The 20,547-nt window shown below is 45.1% G+C and overlaps 2 protein-coding genes across 2 annotated transcripts; one reads left to right on the top strand and one right to left on the bottom strand.

The window, feature by feature from the left end:
• Positions 1-1,516: 1,516 nt before the first annotated feature.
• LOC135163925 (uncharacterized) lies at positions 1,517-7,364 on the bottom strand. The gene is made up of 2 exons (XM_064123832.1): positions 5,711-7,364; positions 1,517-5,640 (listed from the first exon to the last, which is right to left on the bottom strand). The coding sequence occupies exons 1-2, from the start codon at positions 7,227-7,229 to the stop codon at positions 1,517-1,519; spliced, it is 5,643 nt and encodes a 1,880-aa protein (XP_063979902.1). The 5' UTR covers positions 7,230-7,364.
• A 6,730-nt stretch (positions 7,365-14,094) lies between these two features.
• Positions 14,095-19,912, top strand: LOC135163927 (uncharacterized). Its single transcript, XM_064123833.1, has 2 exons — positions 14,095-15,718; positions 15,789-19,912. Exons 1-2 carry the CDS (start codon positions 14,200-14,202, stop codon positions 19,910-19,912), a joined length of 5,643 nt encoding a protein of 1,880 aa, XP_063979903.1. The 5' UTR covers positions 14,095-14,199.
• Positions 19,913-20,547: the final 635 nt, after the last annotated feature.

The following is a 20,547-nucleotide window of genomic DNA, read 5'->3' on the forward strand; positions in this document are numbered from 1 at the left end:
AGAGGGGATAGCTCGCGATTTTCGCGGAATCCGGAGCAATAACCGCGTTATTTTGATTATCACGTAAACAAATGGATTTACGGCCTTTTGTCACAAGACATTTTTTGCAGAGAATAAAATTATCTACAATAAATGTCTCCTGGTGGAATCCCGTAAATCCATTTGTTTATTGAATAATTGTATTTGAATTTTAAACAATAATCCGCGATTCATTATCAAATTAAGACATCTACGCGATTTTTCGATAAGATCATTAATGTTTAAAATTGCATTTCTGGCAAAAAAGCCGTCTTGACAAAATGTTGTAAACCCATTTGTTTACAAGATAATTGGCAAAACGGGTTTTTTGTTGGAAAAATTCGGAAAATCGTGGGCATCCCCCTTGGCGTTCCAAAGCTAATTATTTAAATCTTAATTATCTCATTATGCAATAGCCCTACAGTGTTTTGTCAAGAGACCTTTTTTATTGTAAATTTAATTTACAACAAGAAAGGTCTCTTGGCAAAATGCTGTAAAAGAGCCTATTATCGAGATAATTAATGATAAACAATCGCGGGCAAATTTCAGAGGGGATAGCTCGCGATTTTCGCGGAATCCGGAGCAATAACCGCGTTATCTTGATTATCACGTAAACAAATGGATTTACGGCCTTTTGTCACAAGACATTTTTTGCAGAGAATAAAATTATCTACAATAAATGTCTCCTGGTGGAATCCCGTAAATCCATTTGTTTATTGAATAATTGGATTTGAATTTTAAACAATAATCCGCGATTAATTATCAAATTAAGACATCTACGCGATTTTTCGATAAAATCATTAATGTGTAAAATTGAATTTTTGGCAAAAAAACCGTCTTGACAAAATGTTGTAAACCGATTTGTTTACAGGATAATTGGCAAAACGTGTTTTTTGGTGGAAAAATTCTGAAAATCGCGGGCATCCCCCTTGGCGTTCCAAAGCTAATTATTTAAATCTTAATTATCTCATTATGCAATAGCCCCACAGTGTTTTGTCAAAAGATCTTTTTTATTGTAAATTTAATTTACAACAAGAAAGGTCTGTTTAGTTGAGGAACGTGGTTTTGGGTGGTCGGGCGTTGGAAAAATTGGGATTGGTGTAGCAAGATGCAATTGAAGACACACGACACTAAGTTATAAAAACTTCGTATGTTTATTGTCACTAATTGTAAAAAACTATACAATTTTCACAAAGTTCGTTGGGTTTCACCCGTGTGAAATCCTGGATCGTTGATATTCTAATTGTAGTTGAGAGACGTTGGTAAATGCGCAATTATAGAATTACGTTGACCGGTACGTTGGAGATACGTTGTAAGACTGATTTGGGGGGGGTCTCAAGTTGGTGACCGAGACCGATGACCAGTGACCCGATGAACCCCGGAAGTATCCGAAATTCATCGATCACTTGTCGTTGAGTTGGGGGGCGTTTTTTAGCTATAGTTTAAACATCCCGCCCGCATTCATCAGGCGTGATGAATCCTCTGTTGATGGTAATCTCTAGTTGTCATCTTGTTGGTCTGCTGGTGTTGGGTCCGTTGGTAGCAAGCAAAGTTTTGCTATCGGTCTGGTGTATTGATGTCGTTGAACCCGAATGTTCTGTGTCGATGGTGATCCATCTGGATTCGTTGGGACTTCTGGTGTTGCTGTGAGCAGTTCTGCGACTCTCACTAGTCCATCAGCCCCTGGCCTTACCGCAATGACTCGCGCCAGTGGCCAACGTGCTGGAGGGAGGTCATCATTGATCATCAGGACCATATCTCCCACCTTGATGTTGCGTTGCTGTTGATTCCACTTGTAGATGGAGTGGTAACGTTGAAGACACTCCCTGGACCATCTCGACCAGAATTGTTGTATTTTCTGGGTCACCAGATTCCATCGTGTGATTTTGTTGATATTTGTGTTGAGTTGAGATGGCTCCGGGAGTAGTTGAAGAGGTTCTCCGATGAGGAAATGCCCTGGTGTAAGAGCCTGAAGGTCATCTGGGTCATCTCTCATCGGAACAATAGGCCTTGAGTTGAGACAGGCCTCGATTTGTATCAGGATCGTGTTGAGCTCTTCGTATGTTAACGTTGTTGTTCCTAATACTCGTCGTAGATGATACTTCGTTGACTTTACAGCGGCCTCCCACTTGCCTCCGAAGTGAGGAGCATTTGGTGGGATGAATTTCCACTGGGTTCTGTTGGAAGCAAGAGCAGCTCTAATTTGTTGGTTATCTGGAGATTCTTGGTTGTATAGTCTGTTGAGTTCGTTGGCTGCTCCTTCGAATGTCGTTGCATTGTCACTATACATGATAGCTGGAATGCCTCGCCTTCCAGTAAATCTTTTGTATGCTGCGATAAATGCATCCGTTGTTTGTCTGTTGACCAGTTCAAGGTGAACAGCTGAGGTTGTGAAACACACAAAAACCGCTATATGAACCGTTGATGGTTGCGCGTTCGTTGGTCTCCACTTCAGGATTGGAAGTGGCCCTGCATAGTCCACTCCAGTATGCAGGAATGGTCTTGAAGGCGTTGCTCTGGCTGTTGGAAGCTGACCCATTAACTGTTGGGCTCTTGTTGCCCTGAATCTGGTGCAGACAGCACAGCGCAGAATTGCTGCGTGCACTGACTTTCTGCCACCAACGATCCAGTATCGTTGTCTGATGTGAGCCATGGTGAGTTGAACTCCTCCGTGGAGTGTTTTCTGGTGAGCTTCGTTGATGATGAGCGTTGTCAGGCGAGATTGTCGTGGTAAGATAATTGGATGAGTCTCGTCTGGATCAAGCAATGAGTTCTTTAGTCGTCCACCAAGCCTGAGAATTCCTTGATCATCAATTCTCGGGGTGAGCTTGGCCAGTGGATGTTGGCGAGGTAGTTGAATATCTCTGTTCAAGTTCTGAAACACAGATTCCAAGTATTGGTGTTGTGTTACCTTAACCCAGAATGTCCTCGCTTCGTTGAGTTCTATCGTTGTTAATACTGATGAATCGGGCGTTGGTTGTCGTCGAAGTCGTTGGATGGCTCGATTCATCGTTGCGGTGACTTGTAATACTTTTGATAAAGTAGAATATCTGTTCAGGAACTCTGTCAGTGGATGCTGCCTAGCTTCAGCAGCTACTGGGTGAGCTGTTGCTGGTCTCTCTTCAAGAGAGACTTCCGTTGGAGCACTGGTTGTATTTTGTGGCCAGTCTGACGACGGTTTTGCTAGCCAGTCAGGCCCTTTCCACCAAAGGTGATGTTCGTTGAGTTGACTCGGTGAAATGCCACGTGAAGCGCAGTCAGCAGGGTTGTAAATCCCACCAACATGTCTCCATACGGCTGTTGGTAACTCTTCCTGGATTTTCGTTACTCTATTGTGAACGAATTCCTTCCATCTCGATGGATGGCTGTTGATCCATGCCAAAGCTACTGAAGAATCAGACCAAAGGTATGTCTCTGCGTTGATTTCCAATGTGCGTTGTGCCCAGCTGACAATTTTTGTCAGCAGAAGGGCCGCGGTTAGCTCCAGGCGTGGAATCGTCAGCTTTTTCAGTGGTGCAACTCTTGTTTTTGCACACACCAAGCTGATTGTTGGTGTTTCGTTGTCTCGTTGAACTCGTAGATAAACGACTGCTCCCATGGCAGCTGTTGATGCGTCGGCAAATCCATGTATTTGTACGTTGGTAGTCGTTGGAGATAGATTTAGCCATCTTGGGATGGACAGTTGATTTAGTTGCGTGAGTTCCTCCCTGAACTCTTTCCACCTTCGAACATAGTCGAGTGGAAGTTGATCATCCCAAGCGAGTTTCAGCAGCCATAGTTCTTGGATGAGTATTTTTCCTCGAACAATGACTGGTGCGATGAATCCAAGAGGATCGAAAATTTGAGCTATTTCCGATAGCAGTACTCTCTTGGTGAAGCTCGTTGAGTTGAATGTTCTCGATTTATATTGGAATAAATCTGTTGCTGGATGCCAGCACAATCCGAGCGTTTTGATGACTGCTTCCTCGAATTGCACTGTACCTGCCGGTCCCGTTGACAAGTTGAGCTGTTGGAGTATCTCTGGGCGATTACTGGTCCACTTTTGAAGTGGAAATCCGCCCGCCTGGCAGATCTGTTGAAGCTGAATTATCATTTCTTTGAATTCTCCCTCAGAGTCCGCTCCACCGTAAATGTCGTCGACATAACGGCCTTTAGTTAGCGGTAGCACTGCTGCAGGGAATCGTTGACCTTCATCGTTGACGAGTTGTTGAAGAACTCTCAAAGAGAGCCATGGAGAGCATTTCTGTCCATATGTGACCGTTGTTAGTTGGTATGTCACAAGTTGTTGATTGTTGTCTATCCAAAGAATGCGTTGAAGATTCCAATCGTCAGGGTGTACGTTGATTTGTCGAAACATCTTAACGATGTCGGTGCCGAAGACGAGTCGATGTCGTCTCAACCATGTTAGTACATCCATTGCATCCACTTGAAGCTTTCCGCCCGCATGGAGGATGTCGTTGAGTGAGATACCCGTTGATGTCTTGTTGGAGCCGTTGAAGACTACTCGAAGCTTCGTGGTTAGCGAATCTTCCCTCAGAACCCCATGATGTGGCAGGTAGTAGTTTGTTGCTGGTTCTGATATTTGTTGTATACGTCGCATGTGATCAAGTGCTTCGTATTCGTTGATAAAGTCATAGTAGAGTTTGCTGTAGTCAGGATTAGCGTTTAGTCTTCGTTTCACCGACTGGAGCTGACGAAGCGCTTTATTCCTCGATTCTCCGAGCGCTACTGTTGATGTGCGAAGTGGCAGTCGCACAATGTAGCGCCCAGACGTATCTCGCTGATGAGTGCGTTGAAAGTGTTCTTCACACTCTAATTCGTCTGGTGTGAGCTCGTTGGTTGGATTTGTTGAGATTGGTGGTTCTTCCTGGACCCAGAATCTTTGTAGAAGCTCCGTTAATTGTTCGTTGGAAGATCCCCTTGCCGCGGATAAGGAGGTCCTCGTTGAATACTTTGTGTTGCATAATGGACCGGATAAGATCCATCCGAATGTTGTTAGTTGGCCAACTAATTGATCATCGTTGGATTTTTCAATCCCGTTGCCGATGATTTTCCCGTAGTTGTCAGCTCCGATTATTATGTTGATAGGTCCAGGTGTTGAATAGCTCTCATCTGCCAGTTGAAGCTGCTGCAGTGATCCGATTGATGCAGATGAGCATGAGAACGTTGGTAACCGTGAGGTTAGCTTTTGCAGGATGTGGGCGTTGATCTCAACCTGTTGAAATGGCTGTTTCGTTGATTGGAGCGTGATTGCCACAATCCCTCTCGTTGAACATGCGTGTTTTCCACCAATTCCGATGAGTTCGATCGTTGAATGTCGTCGTTGTAGTTGTTGCTGATGAACCAGGCTTTCCGAAATAAATGAAAGCTCTGAGCCTTGGTCGATGAGGATTCTGGCGATCGTGTAGAATCCGCTTTTGGAGAATGCCCTGGCTTTAGCCGTAGCCAAGAGCACTAGTCGCTGATCCGTTGATTTGTGGGAGAACTTAGCGTCCTCTGCGTTGACCGACTTCCGTTGAGTCGATTCTTCGACTTGACTCAGGGGGGCGTAAATCCTCTTGTTAGCCGTTGAATCTGTTGAATCCTCGTTGGATCTAGTTGACTGAGTTGATGTTGGACGACCTGTTGAAAACGAGTGAGGATCAATGATCTGAGTGATGAATGAAAATTATAATAAATCAAACACTCAAACCTGATTCCTCCCTCGTTGATTGTTGCTCTGGACCGCTGTTGATTGTCGATGTCGGTGGTCTCTCTCTGTCTGTTGGGTCCATGTGCAACAGCGTGTGGTGCCTGTGTTGACATTTCATGCAAGATTTAGTGCACTTGCATCTCGTCACCAGGTGTGTACCGAAGCAGTTGTAGCATAGTCGTGTTGTTGACAGATGCTCTAGTTTTCTCTGCGCTGAGAGGCTGAGAAATGATGGACACTTTCCAATGAAGTGCTTGGCGTTACAGTACCCACAGCAATCAGCAGGCTTAATATGCTGAGGTTCCTTTCGTTGAACTGTTGCTTCGGCGGCATGATAAACGCGTGCTCGAGGTGGTGATTTTCCACGTTGAATTTTCTCTTTTGGCCGTTGATGAACCGTTGGTTCGTGTTGATCATCTGGAGTCATGCCTCTTGCTGTTGACTCCAGGAAGTTGACTAACTCCTGCAGAGGTATGAAATTCGTTGATGTTCCCAGCCTCTGTTCCCACGTGGTGCGAGTATCAGCCTCCATTGATCGTTTGAGCAAGTGAAAAACGAATTGCTCGCCCAAATCCTCTTTGGGAATCCCGGCGGTGCTGATAAGGTGGTCCACTGTCTCACGAGCAATGTGTGCGTTGGTTATCATGGCCTTGGCGTCTCCCTTAGCCATTGGCCGCAAGTTGAGCACCCTGTTGAAGAGGTGTCCGGCGATGAGACGTGGATTTTCATAATGCCGTTGAAGTTTGTCCCATGCCTTCTCGTAGTTGATGTCCGTAGCAGTGAAGGACGAGATTAGCTCAGCTGGGGGTCCCTTAAGAGCCTCCTTCAGCCTCACCAGCTTTTCTGCAGGCGACATGTCTGGTTTTCTCCCAACCAGATTCTGGAACAGATCAGAAAACTCTTTCCACTGGGAAAATTTACCTTGAAATGTTGGGAGATCGATTCTTTTCAGTTGACTGGTCGTTGTTCTACCCGCGGATAATTTCTCCTTCGTTGATATCTCCCCTTTAAGTTTCCAGATCCTCTTTAGCGTCTGACGTTTCAATTCTCCTGTTCTGAGAAATGCTTTTCCCGTCATCCAGCTGTGATCTGGGGGTAGATTAGCAATCAATGCCTGCGATCGCTCAGCAAATTCGATCCAGGCGTCCTTTAAATATTCCTCATGGCCGTTGAGTTCCTCCAGCGTTGTATCTGAGGCTCTTAATTCCCTCAGTTCCTCATCAATTGCGTTGAATTCTAGTATTCTGTCTTGCAAAAACTCTAGTTGATTGTTTGTTCCTGTTGAGAGCTGCGTTGGTGTACTTGAAGTTGATGGCATCGTTGCAATTTCAGACTTCCTTGTCTTGATAGCTGAGATGTTGACTGAAGGAAAAGTTTCCACTGCAGTTGCCCAGTCTTCATGCTCCTGTGTGGTTGGAGCTTGCGTCTCTGGAGGGTTAACGATGATCGGAGGTACGGGGTTGATCCCGACGTTGATTTCGATGGGTTGGGTTGGCTCGTACTCTCTATCATCTGCCATGTTGGTAACTGATAACTACGTTACCGACCGTTGAGCTGTACCGACCGCTGCGTTGACGTTGAGTGGGGTGCGATCTCACTCGTTGAGCACAGTCCCAGTAAGTGGGGGACTGCTGGCGAAGTTGAGCGAAGTGGGCCGAGCACTCCCGAATGGTCACACGCGCGGTTAGAGAAATTTGAGACCCGATGGAATGTAAACAAAGTCAACACAAAGGGTCGAGGGCAATAAATTCTTATTGTTCTCACGTTGGGATTATCGTTGGAATGTTGTTGGGTTTATCGTTGGAATGTCCCAGAATATTCCACGGGTCGTTGATTTCACTATAGGACTTGGCGTCCTTTTTGGTTTCGTTGAAATTTCACTGCACTTTCACAATTTTTCACCGTTTTTTACCGCACCATCCGGCTCGAAGGACCAATGTTTAGTTGAGGAACGTGGTTTTGGGTGGTCGGGCGTTGGAAAAATTGGGATTGGTGTAGCAAGATGCAATTGAAGACACACGACACTAAGTTATAAAAACTTCGTATGTTTATTGTCACTAATTGTAAAAAACTATACAAGTTTCACAAAGTTCGTTGGGTTTCACCCGTGTGAAATCCTGGATCGTTGATATTCTAATTGTAGTTGAGAGACGTTGGTAAATGCGCAATTATAGAATTACGTTGACCGGTACGTTGGAGATACGTTGTAAGACTGATTTGGGGGGGGTCTCAAGTTGGTGACCGAGACCGATGACCAGTGACCCGATGAACCCCGGAAGTATCCGAAATTCATCGATCACTTGTCGTTGAGTTGGGGGGCGTTTTTTAGCTATAGTTTAAACAGGTCTCTTGACAAAATGCTGTAAAAGAGCCTATTATCGAGATAATTAATGATAAACAATCGCGGGCAAATTTCAGAGGGGATAGCTCGCGATTTTCGCGGAATCCGGAGCAATAACCGCGTTATCTTGATTATCACGTAAACAAATGGATTTACGGCCTTTTGTCACAAGACATTTTTTGCAGAGAATCCAATTTTCTACAATAAATGTCTTTTGGTGGAATCCCGTAAATCCATTTGTTTATGGAATAATTGGCTTTAAAATTTAAACAACAATCCGCGATTAATTATTAAACTAAGACATCTACGCGATTTTTCGATAAAATCATTAATGTGTAAAATTGAATTTTTGGCAAAAAAACCGTCTTGACAAAATGTTGTAAACCCATTTGTTTACAGGATAATTGGCAAAACGTGTTTTTTGGTGGAAAAATTCTGAAAATCGCGGGCATCCCCCTTGGCGTTCCAAAGCTAATTATTTAAATCTTAATTATCTCATTATGCAATAGCCCTACAGTGTTTTGTCAAGAGATCTTTTTTATTGTAAATTTAATTTACAACAAGAAAGGTCTCTTGACAAAATGCTGTAAAAGAGCCTATTATCGAGATAATTAATAATACACAATCGCGGGCAAATTTCAGAGGGGATAGCTCGCGATTTTCGCGGAATGGGGTGCAATAAAGATAAACGAGGCCTACTGTAACCCCTCAAATTTTTTTTTTATTATAAAATTCTTTTGATCCAGGATGGGGAAAGGGAAAAAGAGAGTACTCTCACGTTAGATTCTTGTGGTGGCCCTGAAAAGGGCCGATTTTTTTTTGGTGAACTATAAGTAGTTCTCAAAATGTCCACCTCCAGCGGCGATGCACAGTCGGGCCCGTTGAAGCAGATTGCTCCGCATTCGCTCCAGTTCACCAGGAGTGATAGTTGCAACTGCAGCGTGCAGCAGTGCAACCATTTCCTCCTGATTCGCGGGGTGATGAGCGTGGACGCGCGACTCCAGAGTACCCCACAAGAAAAAATCGAGTGGGGTAAGATCTGGAGATCGTGGGGGCCACGCAACGGGCGGTTGGCGGTGTCCGGCCCTGTCCCGGTCGTTCCGGCTCCCGATCCAACGCTGGGGAAACCATTCATTCAGCTGCTGGACCACCGGAACGCAGGTATGGGCTGGTGCTCCGTCATGCTGGAACCACAAATCTCGGGAATCCGGGCCATCACCAACTATCCCCGGAAGATGCTCCTGGAGAAACCCCAAATAGTTCCCACCCTGCAATAACAAAAAGGTAAATAGTTGCAGACCAACAAGAAAAGCAGTATTGGCAATGGGGCATACTTACGTCCAGACGTCCTGGAAGATGATGAATGTGGACTTCATCGCCCAGGATTCCTCCCCAGATATTCAACGTTCCCCAGCGATATTGGAACTTTGAACTTCTTGCGAGTCGGGGGTTGTCAACCGCCCAATGATGCTCATTGTGCTGGTTGACGATGCCCTTCTTCGCAAAAAGTTTTTCGTCCGTCCATAACATGTTCCTGAGGAAGTCTGGCTCTTCACTTCTGTCGAGGAGCCATCGACAGAAGGCCACACGCTTCGGGAGGTCCTCCGGCTTCAAGTCCTGGACCGGGGTAAATTTCCACGGGCGAAAGCCTTCCTCCCGTAAAACTCGTTGGACCCTGCTCTCTCCAACTCCCAGTGAAGCCGCGATGCTGCTAATGGATCGTTCGGGATCCTCCTCCACGGCCTCCAGGATCGCCTCCTCCACGCGAACCCCAGCAGCATGTCTCGGACGCCCTTCCCCCCCATATCGCGGGAGAATATTGCCTTCCCGAAGACGTTGGAGGGCGTCTCGGAATGTACGTGAATCAGGTACTCTTCGTTGAGGGTACTGTTCCGCGTACAACCGTGCTGCTTGCGAGCCATTACCCCTCGCAACACCATAGATGGACACCATATCCGCATATTCCACAGCAGTGTACTTCACCATTATGCTATCAATCACTTTCACCACACTGCAGTTTCTTATCACCAATTTCAGAACACTAATTTGAGTACAGAGCAAGAATGCGTAAGATCCAACTCTGTCTTCAAAGAGGTTTTTCGGGATACTGACGCATTGGAAAAATTGGTGGAGAAGCTTCCCCTCTCCAATAGGAAAATAATAATTTTTATTGCTGAAAATGGCCGGTTCCTCTCCATTGGCTTGTTCCTCTCGTTCCATTGTTCCAACGTAAGCATATGGGAAATTTGGACTTCAACCTCCCACATTAACAATCCATACGGCTGGTGGGAAAACCCTTTTTTTGCTCACACCAAAGGGTCAAGTCGTAAAGCTGTGCGACACAGCGTCCCTTCCACATCGGCTTTTACAACAGCTAGGTAGCCCAATCACTTAGGAAACTCACATTTAAAAGGGTCCCTAGCTGTTTGCTGCTTTTTTTGCGTTTATTGCCCCCATTCGGGGAAAATCGCGAGCCATTACCAAAAAAAATTCGGCCCTCTTCAGGGCCCCCAGAATAATCTCACGTGAGAGTACTCACGAAACATAATCAGAAATGACAAGACCATGAGAACAACAAAATTGCAACAAAATTGCTGGGGATGTCCGGATTCGGCATATAGGCAAGAAAAGTGAATAGAAGGAATGGCTAGGAGCCGGATAGCTCAGTTGGGAGAGCACCCGATGCATAATCGGAAGGTCCGGGGTTCAAATCCCGGTCTGGACTATCCATTTTTTCAGTAATTTTTCTTGCAAAATTATGGAGAATTATCCTGTTCCCCTTCCTACCTCATCCAAAATCCTATCCAACGATTTCCTTTGACGTCACAAGAAATGTGGAACGCTATATAAACTTCCCGTCTTGTTGATAAAAATGATTGCCGAATGAAGGACGGCGGTGCTCCATATAGGCAAGAAAAGTGAATAGAAGGAATGGCTAGGAGCCGGATAGCTCAGTTGGGAGAGCACCCGATGCATAATCGGAAGGTCCCGGGTTCAAATCCCGGTCTGGACTATCCATTTTTTCAGTAATTTTTCTTGCAAAATTATGGAGAATTATCCTGTTCCCCTTCCTACCTCATCCAAAATCCTATCCAACGATTTCCTTTGACGTCACAAGAAATGTGGAACGCTATATAAACTTCCCGTCTTGTTGATAAAAATGATTGCCGAATGAAGGACGGCGGTGCTCCATATAGGCAAGAAAAGTGAATAGAAGGAATGGCTAGGAGCCGGATAGCTCAGTTGGGAGAGCACCCGATGCATAATCGGAAGGTCCCGGGTTCAAATCCCGGTCTGGACTATCCATTTTTTCAGTAATTTTTCTTGCAAAATTATGGAGAATTATCCTGTTCCCCTTCCTACCTCATCCAAAATCCTATCCAACGATTTCCTTTGACGTCACAAGAAATGTGGAACGCTATATAAACTTCCCGTCTCGTTGGATAGGATTTTGGATGAGGTAGGAAGGGGAAACTACAAAGATGGAATCTGGTTACTCAAAAAATCCAGCAGTTCTGGTCCAGATGGGCTAGAGAGTGTCTCCAACGATATCAAGCCATCTATAAGTGGAACCAGAGAGAGAGGAACATCGAGGTTGGAGACATGGTCCTGATGATCGACGAAGATTATCCTCCAGCAAAATGGCCCCTCGCAAGAGTAATAGAAATTCACCCAGGAGCAGATGGCCTAACCAGAGTTGCAACCATCAGGACCTCAAAAGCATCAGTTCCAACACAACAAAATGGAACTCCCATCTTAGAGAGGATCACCAGCACCAGCTCAATCTTCAAAAGACCCATCGCCAAGCTCTGCCTCCTACCGACAGACCCACCTCCAGCAGAAGAACCTCCAGAGGAGGAGCCAGAGCAAGAAGAGGATTAGACACCCACCAAAGCCATCCACCGTAGAAGAGAAGCTCAAGACAGATAATTCATCATCCCTGATGATGAATGGCCCCCGGGATGTTTAAAAGAGAGAGAAAATTTAGCCAATTCTCCAGCGAAGAATTCGAGAGCATTCAAACTGAGGAATTCGTCTCGAACCTTCCAAATCCTTGGGTTGCTAATCCCATCAACACAACCCTTGGGTATATAAAGAGATCCAAAAACAGATATAATTCATTCTCAATTCGTTCTCAATCAGTTTCTCAATCAGTCTCTCTCAATCTCGAACAGTATAGAATAACTCAACAATCAACAGTGAATACGCAATAAGTAATTCTCGATAGAATATTCGCGAATTGAATTCGGACTCAACTTATCACAATACAGTGTTCTCCATAATTATCAAATTGTACATCACCAATTGGAGACTATCGCGATGATAACTAGCTATCATGTTTAGTTATTGAGATTTATACAGTTTCTCTCAAAATCCTATAGATGGATCAAAAACTACCACACGTTTAAATTCGTCTACTCAACGGACGTTTCTGAACCCCAGTTCATCTACAGCATTGACGAATAACAGACGTTCAAGTGTTTGTAGTTATCTCTCAATTAACTATCTCAAAGACAGCCTCAATTTTCAATCGCGTATGTAAACTCTCTAAAGGTCTTAGTACATCACCAGCAGTGCGTGAATTGAAATTAACAAGCTTTAACTGTAAAATTCTCTCAAAGACGCGAGGTTACGCCTCAAATTATTTATAATAAATTAAACAGTGCATCCCCCAACAGTCTAACGTGTCTTGTGTCTTTTTATTTTTCCCACCGATCCCAAATCGGCACCGCATACTCGTCGCTATCTCAAACATGATTTTATCGAAAAATCGCGTAGATGTCTTAGTTTAATAATTAATCGCGGATTGTTGTTTAAAATTCAAATCCAATTATTCCATAAACAAATGGATTTACGGGATTCCACCAAAAGACATTTATTGTAGAAAATTGGATTCTCTGCAAAAAATGTCTTGTGACAAAAGGCCGTAAATCCATTTGTTTAGTTGATAATCAAGAAAACGCGGTTATTGCGCCGGATTCCGCGAAAATCGCGAGCTATCCCCTCGGAATTCCGACCGCTATTGTTTATTATTAATTATCTCGATAAGAAGCTCTTTTACAGGATTTTGTCAAGAGACCTTTCTTGTTGTAAATTAAATTTACAATAAAAAAGATCTTTTGACAAAACACTGTGGGGCTATTGCATAATGAGATAATTAAGATTTAAATAATTAGCTTTGGAACGCCAAGGGGATGCCCGCGATTTTCAGAATTTTTCCACCAAAAAACACGTTTTGCCAATTATCCTGTAAACAAATCGGTTTACAACATTTTGTCAAGACGGTTTTTTTGCGAAAAATTCAATTTTACACATTAATGATTTGTTTAAACTATAGCTAAAAAACGCCCCCCAACTCATCGACAAGTGATCGATGAATTTCGGATACTTCCGGAGTTCATCGGGTCACTGGTCATCGGTCTCGGTCACCAACTTGAGACCCCCCCCAAATCAGTCTTACAACGTATCTCCAACGTACCGGTCAACGTAATTCTATAATTGCGCATTTACCAACGTCTCTCAACTACAATTAGAATATCAACGATCCAGGATTTCACACGGGTGAAACCCAACGAACTTTGTGAAACTTGTATAGTTTTTTACAATTAGTGACAATAAACATACGAAGTTTTTATAACTTAGTGTCGTGTGTCTTCCATTGCATCTCACTACACCAATCCCAATTTTTCCGACGCCCGACCACCCAAAACAACGTTCCTCAACTAAACATTGGTCCTTCGAGCCGGATGGTGCGGTAAAAAACAGTGAAAAATTGTGAAAGTGCAGTGAAATTTCAACGAAACCAAAAAGGACGCCAAGTCCTATAGTGAAATCAACGACCCGTGGAATATTCTGGAACATTCCAACGATAAACCCAACAACATTCCAACGATAATCCCAACGTGAGAACAATAAGAATTTATTGCCCTCGACCCTTTGTGTTGACTTTGTTTACATTCCATCGGGTCTCAAATTTCTCTAACCGCGCGTGTGACCATTCGGGAGTGCTCGGCCCACTTCGCTCAACCTCGCCAGCAGTCCCCCACTTACTGGGACTGTGCTCAACGAGTGAGATCGCACCCCACTCAACGTCAACGCAGCGGTCGGTACAGCTCAACGGTCGGTAACGTAGTTATCAGTTACCAACATGGCAGATGATAGAGAGTACGAGCCAACCCAACCCATCGAAATCAACGTCGGGATCAACCCCGTACCTCCGATCGTCGTTAACCCTCCAGAGACGCAAGCTCCAACCACACAGGAGCATGAAGACTGGGCAACTGCAGTGGAAACTTTTCCTTCAGTCAACATCTCAGCTATCAAGACAAGGAAGTCTGAAATTGCAACGATGCCATCAACTTCAAGTACACCAACGCAGCTCTCAACAGGAACAAACAATCAACTAGAGTTTTTGCAAGACAGAATACTAGAATTCAACGCAATTGATGAGGAACTGAGGGAATTAAGAGCCTCAGATACAACGCTGGAGGAACTCAACGGCCATGAGGAATATTTAAAGGACGCCTGGATCGAATTTGCTGAGCGATCGCAGGCATTGATTGCTAATCTACCCCCAGATCACAGCTGGATGACGGGAAAAGCATTTCTCAGAACAGGAGAATTGAAACGTCAGACGCTAAAGAGGATCTGGAAACTTAAAGGGGAGATATCAACGAAGGAGAAATTATCCGCGGGTAGAACAACGACCAGTCAACTGAAAAGAATCGATCTCCCAACATTTCAAGGTAAATTTTCCCAGTGGAAAGAGTTTTCTGATCTGTTCCAGAATCTGGTTGGGAGAAAACCAGACATGTCGCCTGCAGAAAAGCTGGTGAGGCTGAAGGAGGCTCTTAAGGGACCCCCAGCTGAGCTAATCTCGTCCTTCACTGCTACGGACATCAACTACGAGAAGGCATGGGACAAACTTCAACGGCATTATGAAAATCCACGTCTCATCGCCGGACACCTCTTCAACAGGGTGCTCAACTTGCGGCCAATGGCTAAGGGAGACGCCAAGGCCATGATAACCAACGCACACATTGCTCGTGAGACAGTGGACCACCTTATCAGCACCGCCGGGATTCCCAAAGAGGATTTGGGCGATCAATTCGTTTTTCACTTGCTCAAACGATCAATGGAGGCTGATACTCGCACCACGTGGGAACAGAGGCTGGGAACATCAACGAATTTCATACCTCTGCAGGAGTTAGTCAACTTCCTGGAGTCAACAGCAAGAGGCATGACTCCAGATGATCAACACGAACCAACGGTTCATCAACGGCCAAAAGAGAAAATTCAACGTGGAAAATCACCACCTCGAGCACGCGTTTATCATGCCGCCGAAGCAACAGTTCAACGAAAGGAACCTCAGCATATTAAGCCTGCTGATTGCTGTGGGTACTGTAACGCCAAGCACTTCATTGGAAAGTGTCCATCATTTCTCAGCCTCTCAGCGCAGAGAAAACTAGAGCATCTGTCAACAACACGACTATGCTACAACTGCTTCGGTACACACCTGGTGACGAGATGCAAGTGCACTAAATCTTGCATGAAATGTCAACACAGGCACCACACGCTGTTGCACATGGACCCAACAGACAGAGAGAGACCACCGACATCGACAATCAACAGCGGTCCAGAGCAACAATCAACGAGGGAGGAATCAGGTTTGAGTGTTTGATTTATTATAATTTTCATTCATCACTCAGATCATTGATCCTCACTCGTTTTCAACAGGTCGTCCAACATCAACTCAGTCAACTAGATCCAACGAGGATTCAACAGATTCAACGGCTAACAAGAGGATTTACGCCCCCCTGAGTCAAGTCGAAGAATCGACTCAACGGAAGTCGGCCAACGCAGAGGACGCTAAGTTCTCCCACAAATCAACGGATCAGCGACTAGTGCTCTTGGCTACGGCTAAAGCCAGGGCATTCTCCAAAAGCGGATTCTACACGATCGCCAGAATCCTCATCGACCAAGGCTCAGAGCTTTCATTTATTTCGGAAAGCCTGGTTCATCAGCTTCTACTACAACGACGACATTCAACGATTGAACTCATCGGAATTGGTGGAAAACACGCATGTTCAACGAGAGGGATTGTGGCAATCACGCTCCAATCAACGAAACAGCCATTTCAACAAGTTGAGATCAACGCCCACATCCTGCAAAAGCTAACCTCACGGTTACCAACGTTCTCATGCTCATCTGCATCAATCGGATCACTGCAGCAGCTTCAACTGGCAGATGAGAACTATTCAACACCTGGACCTATCAACATAATTATCGGAGCTGACAACTACGGGAAAATCATCGGCAACGGGATTGAAAAATCCAACGATGATCAATTAGTTGGCCAACTAACAACATTCGGATGGATAATATCGGGTCCATTATGCAACACAACGTCTTCAACGAGGACCTCCTTATCCGCGGCAAGGGGATCTTCCAACGAACAATTAACGGAGTTTCTACAAAGATTCTGGGTCCAGGAAGAACCACCAATCTCAACAAATCCAACTAACGAGCTCACACCAGACGAATTAGAGTGTGAAGAACACTTTCAACGCACTCATCAGCGAGACACGTCTGGGCGCTACATTGTGCGACTGCCACTTCGCACATCAACAGCAGCGCTCGGAGAATCGAGGAATAAAGCGCTTCGTCAGCTCCAGTCGGTGAAACGAAGACTAAACGCTAATCCTGACTACAGCAAACTCTACTATGACTTTATCAACGAATACGAAGCACTTGATCACATGCGACGTATACAACAAATATCAGAACCAGCAACAAACTACTACCTGCCACATCATGGGGTTCTGAGGGAAGATTCGCTAACCACGAAGCTTCGAGTAGTCTTCAACGGCTCCAACAAGACATCAACGGGTATCTCACTCAACGACATCCTCCATGCGGGCGGAAAGCTTCAAGTGGATGCAATGGATGTACTAACATGGTTGAGACGACATCGACTCGTCTTCGGCACCGACATCGTTAAGATGTTTCGACAAATCAACGTACACCCTGACGATTGGAATCTTCAACGCATTCTTTGGATAGACAACAATCAACAACTTGTGACATACCAACTAACAACGGTCACATATGGACAGAAATGCTCTCCATGGCTCTCTTTGAGAGTTCTTCAACAACTCGTCAACGATGAAGGTCAACGATTCCCTGCAGCAGTGCTACCGCTAACTAAAGGCCGTTATGTCGACGACATTTACGGTGGAGCGGACTCTGAGGGAGAATTCAAAGAAATGATAATTCAGCTTCAACAGATCTGCCAGGCGGGCGGATTTCCACTTCAAAAGTGGACCAGTAATCGCCCAGAGATACTCCAACAGCTCAACTTGTCAACGGGACCGGCAGGTACAGTGCAATTCGAGGAAGCAGTCATCAAAACGCTCGGATTGTGCTGGCATCCAGCAACAGATTTATTCCAATATAAATCGAGAACATTCAACTCAACGAGCTTCACCAAGAGGGTACTGCTATCGGAAATAGCTCAAATTTTCGATCCTCTTGGATTCATCGCACCAGTCATTGTCCGAGGAAAAATACTCATCCAAGAACTATGGCTGCTCAAACTCGCTTGGGATGATCAACTTCCACTCGGCTACGTTCGAAGATGGAAAGAGTTCAGGGAGGAACTCACGCAACTAAATCAACTGTCCATCCCAAGATGGCTAAATCTATCTCTAACGACTACCAACGTACAAATACATGGATTTGCCGACGCATCAACAGCTGCCATGGGAGCAGTCGTTTATCTACGAGTTCAACGAGACAACGAAACACCAACAATCAGCTTGGTGTGTGCAAAAACAAGAGTTGCACCACTGAAAAAGCTGACGATTCCACGCCTGGAGCTAACCGCGGCCCTTCTGCTGACAAAAATTGTCAGCTGGGCACAACGCACACTGGAAATCAACGGAGAGACATACCTTTGGTCTGATTCTTCTGTAGCTTTGGCATGGATCAACAGCCATCCATCGAGATGGAAGGAATTCGTTCACAATAGAGTAACGAAAATCCAGGAAGAGTTACCAACAGCCGTATGGAGACATGTTGGTGGGATTTACAACCCTGCTGACTGCGCTTCACGTGGCATTTCACCGAGTCAACTCAACGAACATCACCTTTGGTGGAAAGGGCCTGACTGGCTAGCAAAACCGCCGTCAGCCTGGCCACAACATACAACCAGTGCTCCAACGGAAGTCTCTCTTGAAGAGAGACCAGCAACAGCTCACCCAGTAGCTGCTGAAGCTAGGCAGCATCCACTGACAGAGTTCCTGAACAGATATTCTACTTTATCAAAAGTATTACAAGTCACCGCAACGATGAATCGAGCCATCCAACGACTTCGACGACAACCAACGCCCGATTCATCAGTATTAACAACGATAGAACTCAACGAAGCGAGGACATTCTGGGTTAAGGTAACACAACACCAATACTTTGAATCTGTGTTTCAGAACTTGAACAGAGATATTCAACTACCTCGCCAACATCCACTGGCCAAGCTCACCCCGAGAATTGATGATCAAGGAATTCTCAGGCTTGGTGGACGACTAAAGAACTCATTGCTTGATCCAGACGAGACTCATCCAATTATCTTACCACGACAAACTCGCCTGACAACGCTCATCATCAACGAAGCTCACCAGAAAACACTCCACGGAGGAGTTCAACTCACCATGGCTCACATCAGACAACGATACTGGATCGTTGGTGGCAGAAAGTCAGTGCACGCATCAATTCTGCGCTGTGCTATCTGCACCAGATTCAGGGCAACAAGAGCCCAACAGTTAATGGGTCAACTTCCAACAGCCAGAGCAACGCCTTCAAGACCATTCCTGCATACTGGAGTGGACTATGCAGGGCCACTTCCAATCCTGAAGTGGAGACCAACGAACGCGCAACCATCAACGGTTCATATAGCGGTTTTTGTGTGTTTCACAACCTCAGCTGTTCACCTTGAACTGGTCAACAGACAAACAACGGATGCATTTATCGCAGCATACAAAAGATTTACTGGAAGGCGAGGCATTCCAGCTATCATGTATAGTGACAATGCAACGACATTCGAAGGAGCAGCCAACGAACTCAACAGACTATACAACCAAGACTCTCCAGATAACCAACAAATTAGAGCTGCTCTTGCTTCCAACGGAACCCAGTGGAAATTCATCCCACCAAATGCTCCTCACTTCGGAGGCAAGTGGGAGGCCGCTGTAAAGTCAACGAAGTATCATCTACGACGAGTATTAGGAACAACAACTTTAACATACGAAGAGCTCAACACGATCCTGATACAAATCGAGGCCTGTCTCAACTCAAGGCCTATTGTTCCGATGAGAGATGACCCAGATGACCTTCAGGCTCTTACACCAGGGCATTTCCTCATCGGAGAACCTCTTCAACTACTCCCGGAGCCATCTCAACTCAACACAAATATCAACAAAATCACACGATGGAATCTGGTGACCCAGAAAATACAACAATTCTGGTCGAGATGGTCCAGGGAGTGTCTCCAACGTTACCACTCCATCTACAAGTGGAATCAACAGCAACGCAACATCAAGGTGGGAGATATGGTCCTGATGATCAATGATGATCTCCCTCCAGCACGTTGGCCACTGGCGCGAGTCATTGCGGTAAGGCCAGGGGCTGATGGCCTAGTGAGAGTCGCAGAACTGCTCACAGCAACACCAGAAGTCCCAACGAATCCAGATGGATCACCATCGACACAGAACATTCGGGTTCAACGACATCAATACACCAGACCGATAGCAAAACTTTGCTTGCTACCAACGGACCCAACACCAGCAGACCAACAAGAGGACAACTAGAGATTACCATCAACAGAGGATTCATCACGCCTGATGAATGCGGGCGGGATGTTTAAACTATAGCTAAAAAACGCCCCCCAACTCATCGACAAGTGATCGATGAATTTCGGATACTTCCGGAGTTCATCGGGTCACTGGTCATCGGTCTCGGTCACCAACTTGAGACCCCCCCCAAATCAGTCTTACAACGTATCTCCAACGTACCGGTCAACGTAATTCTATAATTGCGCATTTACCAACGTCTCTCAACTACAATTAGAATATCAACGATCCAGGATTTCACACGGGTGAAACCCAACGAACTTTGTGAAACTTGTATAGTTTTTTACAATTAGTGACAATAAACATACGAAGTTTTTATAACTTAGTGTCGTGTGTCTTCCATTGCATCTCACTACACCAATCCCAATTTTTCCGACGCCCGACCACCCAAAACAACGTTCCTCAACTAAACATGATTTTATCGAAAAATCGCGTAGATGTCTTAATTTGATAATTAATCGCGGATTATTGTTTAAAATTCAAATCCAATTATTCAATAAACAAATGGATTTACGGGATTCCACCAGGAGACATTTATTGTAGATAATTTTATTCTCTGCAAAAAATGTCTTGTGACAAAAGGCCGTAAATCC

This window comes from Diachasmimorpha longicaudata, chromosome 6, assembly GCF_034640455.1.
Source record: "Diachasmimorpha longicaudata isolate KC_UGA_2023 chromosome 6, iyDiaLong2, whole genome shotgun sequence".
NCBI lineage: Eukaryota > Metazoa > Arthropoda > Insecta > Hymenoptera > Braconidae > Diachasmimorpha > Diachasmimorpha longicaudata.